Raw genomic sequence first — 6,289 nt, forward strand, 5'->3', positions numbered from 1 at the left:
TATATATATATATATATATATATATATATATATATATATATATATATGTATGTATTTAAGGTGCTGTTTTTGCATGACAATCCAGTGACAAGGATGCCTGCAGCACCAGCACAATGTTATGACATCACACGTGCCGTTGAGTTTAGATTTGTGAGAATTTACAAATTTGTACTGTTCGAGTGTTGTCATTGTGTTAGAGAAAATGTCATGAATAAATTTGACATTAAACATAATCCAAGTTGAAGTGTTACATCCTTTTCAGCCCCCTTTTTGGCATCTGCATTTGGTAGCAGGACAACCTGACAAAGACCTTGCAGAATAATGTATTTTAATTCCACAGCAGAGAAAGTTATGTAGTGTGTGTAAGTAGGTCTAGAAAAAAAATCACTGGTATTAATCCCACAGTTCACAAAATACTAAGACCAGGGCAGTAGTCCAGATAAGTTCAAGGGGTTTGAACAGTTCAATAAGTCAATAAAGACTAAATAAGTCTTTAGGGGCCTTTAGTGAATGTAGAGGTTCTTGTGTGTATAGAGCAGTCCTTCTCAAATAGTCCCGGCAGGGGCCGCGCATGTGACCCTAGAAAACATGCTTTGTCTTGCTGCAGGGAGTAATTTTTGTTTTTTCACCATTCTTATTTTGTTGCGTGCATTCCTAATAATAAAGTTATGAACAAATATGGCTGCCTTGTCATTTTGGGAGCCATGCGTGAACCGTGTCTCTCCCCTCTGCTGCTGACACGATAAATAAACTCCGACCATCACCTCCTCCGTCCTCCGCTGCTGCTTTTATGTCCATGCCTCTGGACGTCACTCACAGAACGCATGAAACAAAGAGTAAACTTAAGCGAGAGCGACACCTGCCCCCTCTTTCCTCTTTTGCATTGACAAAATGTTTTAGTTTTATCGATGAGTTTGATAAAGCACAATTTACAGAATTAATGTTTAATAAATGTTAGAACTGTATTAAAAACTTTTATTTATAATGTACTTTACATTCACAGTGAATCTCAAAGTGCTACAAAGAGTGAACATCAGATAGCATCAGGATAAAAGCAACCATAAAAGCAACCGAGAGAAAAACAACCAGGAGGATAACGCCTCAGAATGAACACATCAAAAAAACTTAAAATGCACAAAATGCAGATAAAATACTCAAATAAGAACTATGGGTGAATAAAATAAAAAAAAAAGTACAGTGCAATCAATTAAAAAACTGGGTAAAAAGAAAGGTTTTAAGACCCTTTTTAAAACATGTCGCGGTCTGTGGAGCCCTCAGATATGAAGGCAGGGCATTCCACAGACGAGGGGCAGCGCAGGAGAAAGCCCAGTCTCCTGTTGTGCAGGATCGAGACCTGGGAGTGAGAAGAAGATGTGTGTTGGAAGAGCAGAGAGTGCGTGAAGGGCAATGATGGGTGAGAAGTTCTTTTAAATAAGATGGTGAATTACCGTACAAGCATTGGAAGGTGAGCAGATACATTTTGTAAGTGATCTGGGCAGAAACAGGAAGCCAGTGAAGTGAACTGAGTACAGGGGTGATGTGCTCATGCTTACGCACTCTCATCAGGACCCTGGCAGCGCTGTTCTGGACATACTGTAGTTTCTGTATGTTCTTGCCAGGAATCCCAATGACGAGTGCATTCCAGTAGTCCAGTCTGGAAGAGACAAAGGCATGGACGAGCTTTTCTGCATCGGTGAAGGACAGTGTAGACCAAAGCTTTGCAATATTTCAAAGATGAAAAAATAAGTTTTACATATATGCTTTATATGGCTTTCAAAGGTGAGTTGTGAATCACAAATAATACCAAGCTTGGTAACTGTATTGGAAAGAGAAATGTTCTGGCCAGAGAAAGAGATACTGAGGATTTTTTGTTGTTGAATTTGGTGTGAAGTACCAATTTGAATTGCTTCCATTTTTGAACTGTTAAGGTGAAGGAAATTTTGCTGCATCCATGCCTTTATCTCCTCCAGACAAGCTGTGAGTGTGGAAAGAGAAGAAAGTGGAGAAAATGGAGAAGCTGAAGATGATGTAGATGGGGTCTCAGACACATTGCTACCCAGCTTAAGATACAGCTGAGTATCATCAGCATAGCAATGGAATGAGACCCCGTAGCTGCTGATAATACACCCAAGTGGTACCATGTACAAGTTGAAAAGAAGGGTTCCCAGGACTGATCCCTGGGGCACACCACAAGAAACAGGATGGCTCAATGACTTGGCACGCCCAATGGAGACAAACTGTTCTGTCCGTCAGGTATGATTGGAACCACTCCAGGGCAGTGCCAGTGAGCCCTGCAAAATTCTTTAAACGGTGGGGTAGGATGTAATGATCCACCGTGTCAAAGGCAGCCGAAAGATCGAGAAGAATAAGGAGAGAAGAGGAACCACGATCAGCATTGATCAACAGGTCATTTGTGACCCGGATCAGAGCTGTTTCGTTGCTATGAGCAGTACGGAAACCTGATTGAAATTTGTCCAGTATCCTATTGTCATGTAGATGTTCTTGTAGATGAACTGAGACTAATTTCTCCATAACTTTAGCGATGAAGGGAAGGTTGGAAATGGGTCTGTCGTTTGCCAAGTCATGAGGATCAAGGGTAGGTTTTTTTGAGAAATGGTTTAATTATGGCTGATTTCAGGGCAGGGGGAATATGACCATATTGAAGGGATTGATTAACTATGGTGGTGATAAAAGGTCTGAGAAAGGCAATATTAGCCTTGACTAGGGCTGTTGGGAAGGGATCAAGAGCACATGTGGAGGGTTTCATCATAGCCATGACAGTGGCTTCAACTTCCTTCACACAGACCTCTGGGAAAGAACAGAAGGGGGGAGGATTCCCAGGCTGTACATTTGCAGCTGGAGAGAGGGCAGGGGGTGAAATGGTGATGGCTGATTGGATTTTTTGGATCTTGTTTTGGAAAAAGGAGATAAAGTTGTTACAAAGATCATTAGTGGAGTCATTGAGTGATGTTGTTCGTGGTTGAAGGAGGTGAGTGATGGTTGAAAAATTTGCTAACAAAATAAATTCACCTCCTCAGTTAAGCTGCTGTTTTTTGATGCTCTGATGCTTCTTCCTCCAAGTTTCTCTTATGATTTGTTCTTTGTTCGACTGCCCCTAGTGGTCTGGAGCACTTCCGTTTTTGTGGAACGAGTTTGCTGGTGTTTTCACTGTTTGCAGCAGTTTTCTGTTGCATATGTTATTTGTATTTGCATGTGTTTTTTGTGTTTTTTGTGTTTGCATGTGTGTGTTTTTTAGTTTGTGTTAGATTTTTTTTAGTTTGCATTAGTTTTTTGTGTTTGCATTTTCCTGTTTGCGTGTTTTTTGTGTTTGCATTTGATATTTTAGTGTTTGCGGTTGTTGTTGTTTTTTTGCATGTTTTTTTGTTTGCATGTGTTTTTTGTTTGTGTTTGCATTTGATTTTTTTTGTGTTTGTGTTTGTTTTTTGTGTTTGCATTATGTTTGTGTTTGCGTGTTTTTGAGTTTGCATCATACATGTGTTTGCTGCGCGTTTCGCCATTTGCTGCGGGTTTGCACCCGTCGGCCACCGTTTTACGAACTCTTGTCACCCACAGCACGCAGGTGACAAACAGTGAATTCAAAGCGAGAGGGTTACCTGCTCCCCCTTTCCTCTTTAATGTTGACTTTTTTTTTTAGTTTAATCGATGAGTGGACTAATTGATCCTGACTTCATTTTGATAAAAAAAAATAAGCACAAATTGTTTTATTCATTTTTATTTTGTAGGTCAAAGCGTTTTATAAAACACTCCTGAGTTAAAATGTTGCTGATCAATTTGAATTTATTATTATTTATTGATTATATTTAATTTTATTTTTCAGTATCAAATGGTCCAAAATGTTTGCAGTTTAAATAAGGATTTTTTTTTTTTTCAGGCAAATTGATGCACTTTAAGTTGTTTCTGTTACAGATTAAAAAAAAAACAATGTTAATAAAACACAAAGTTTGTTTTCTCAGTCATCCAGGTATATAACAACAAAAAAGGTTGAATCATGTCATCTGGACTTCGTTTTTTTTTGTTAAAAAGAAACGTTTCGCCCCTCATCCAAGAGGCTTCGTCGGTCTGAGGCCTAGCCATCTGGTATTACCCAGAAGCCACCCTGACTCTTGTGTTTCAAGCCTGCCTCAGACTTTGTGTTTTTGAAACCATTAGTGAAAAGGCCAGACTTCAGGGGTATCTGAGGCAGGCTTGAAACACAAGAGTCAGGGTGGCTTCTGGGTAATACCAGATGGCTAGGCCTCAGACCAACAAAGCCTCTTGGATGAGGGGCGAAACGTTTCTTTTTAACAAAAAAAATGAAGTCCAGATGACATGATTCAACCTTTTTTAATGTTAATAAAGTTATAAACTCCTGTTTGGCCGGTCTCCATGACTCCCTATCGACCTTTGTTTTGGCTTACAAGTTAGAGCACTCTATTTCCCACCTCCAGACCACAGGGTGTCACCTGCTTATTGAAGTGGCTTTTGTTTTTCTCGGCCGACTTGACTGTGCTCTGTGTGGCTAATCTATAACTCTCCTCAAGCCGAGATCGGAGATTCTCAACACACTCTGAGTGGGAGGAAAATAGAGGTTCTCTAACTGGTAAGCTAAAGGCTAAGTCGACGTCACATCACGTGGGTTCAACTCTACATTAACAACCGAACATGTCAAAAACAGCTGTAGGTAAGGGATTTAGTAGGGTTTCTTGCAGAACCTTACTTTTGAGGATAAATAGTTTAGTTCTGAAAGGATGAATGAGCTACTAGATGGTTCAAATATGTATCTACAGCAGGTAAGATAATAACTGTTCAGAATTTTTGCACAGAACCCAACTTTAAACAGTAAAAACTACCCCTTTGAACATGTACTTCCACATCAGATGAATTGTAAGAGATTATGACAGCTTTTTATTTTGTTTTGGCTCACTGTTGATGAACTCTACCCCTGTTGGTGTTCCAGAAACAAAAATCAAACGTTATGACCCCCGCACGACGCTGCGGCCGCCTGATGGAGAGCTGCTCCTCACACGTGCCCTGCTGCGACCCCTGCGCCTCCTGTCGCTGTCGGCTCTTCAACACCATCTGTCACTGCTGGAGGATGAACCCTCTGTGTCTGAAGAGGACCTAAGAGTGCACACAGACGTGTAACACACAACTGATGTACACATAAAACCCTGCACACAAAGTGGTACACTACTTCACACACAGGAGCCTGGAGCCATTTTCTGTATTTCAACATAAATGTAACATAAGGTTGTTATTTAATGAGGTAAGTTAGTCCCAAACGTTTGACCTGTTGGTTGCTGACAGAAGAATGAAAAACATTTTTTATCAATAGCACGACAATCAGATTTTAGAGAAAAGTAAACTATAGAAAACTGTTGATGTGGAGGAGTCTGAAGGAAAAACAACTTATGGGAGGAAACCTATAAACATTTTCTCTGCACAGAGGAAGCAGATTAGCTGAGTTTAGGTTTATTTAAAATGTGTTTTATCCACTCACATGTTTGTACTGTAATTAGAGCACCATCCTCAAGGAATAAAAATAAATCAGTTTTTTCCTCTTTTAATTTATACAGTATAAAGCTGCACAAATTTTTGATTCAAGTAAGGTTTATGTTTTTCTTGTAAATTTTCTTAGGTTGCTCCACTTGTTTCCCTTGACTGAAAAACACCAGACTGAGGAACGTTCATTGACATTTTAAATTGATCCTAAAGTGTGTATAAATGTCTGTTTGCCTATGACTGACTGGGTGTATATTACCTTCACCTGTTTACTGTTGAGAAAGTGCTGAGTCCCTCACACAACCCTGAGCAGGTGTAGAAAATGAATGGATCCAGTAATAAAGACAACTGGCCCTCTCACAAACTGTCCATCAAGGAGTATTTCAGCCACTTGAATTAATGCTCATTGTAAAGTTTATAAGCTGCCAACATCTTACCTGTTGTAGATAGTCCTTTGAGCAATCTCGGTTTAAAGAGAGTTTAATTATGACCAGACTGACAATCAAATGGCCAGCTCAAATGCAGCTAAAACTGAAGTGGCTTGCTGTTGTCTTAAAAAAGTTAATTTGCAATCCTTAAAATTTCACAGTAGCTTGTGCAAAGGCCATCTCTCTAAACTAACAATGGCATAAAGGTTAACAAAATACAGTAGTCCCTCGTTTATCGCGAGGATCTGTACCCTGAAGCCCCGTGATAAGTGAAAAACCACGAAGTAGGAATAGTAGTACAAATAGTAAGGAGTAATTTATTTTAGTATACAGTATATATATATATATATATATATATA

General features: G+C 39.5%; 1 protein-coding gene across 1 annotated transcript in view; it reads left to right on the top strand.

Annotated features, from left to right (window-relative positions):
- The window catches only part of asip2b (agouti signaling protein, nonagouti homolog (mouse) 2b), an 11,454-nt gene extending 6,268 nt beyond the window's left edge, over positions 1 to 5,186 (top strand). Inside the window, exon 3 of the mRNA XM_037681623.1 lies at positions 4,958 to 5,186. Coding sequence (XP_037537551.1) covers positions 4,958 to 5,125 — 168 coding nt within the window. The 3' untranslated portion in view covers positions 5,126 to 5,186. The remainder of the gene's footprint in view (positions 1 to 4,957) is intronic.
- Positions 5,187 to 6,289: the final 1,103 nt, after the last annotated feature.

This window comes from Nematolebias whitei, chromosome 9, assembly GCF_014905685.2.
Source record: "Nematolebias whitei isolate Nwh7 chromosome 9, NemWhi1, whole genome shotgun sequence".
NCBI lineage: Eukaryota > Metazoa > Chordata > Actinopteri > Cyprinodontiformes > Rivulidae > Nematolebias > Nematolebias whitei.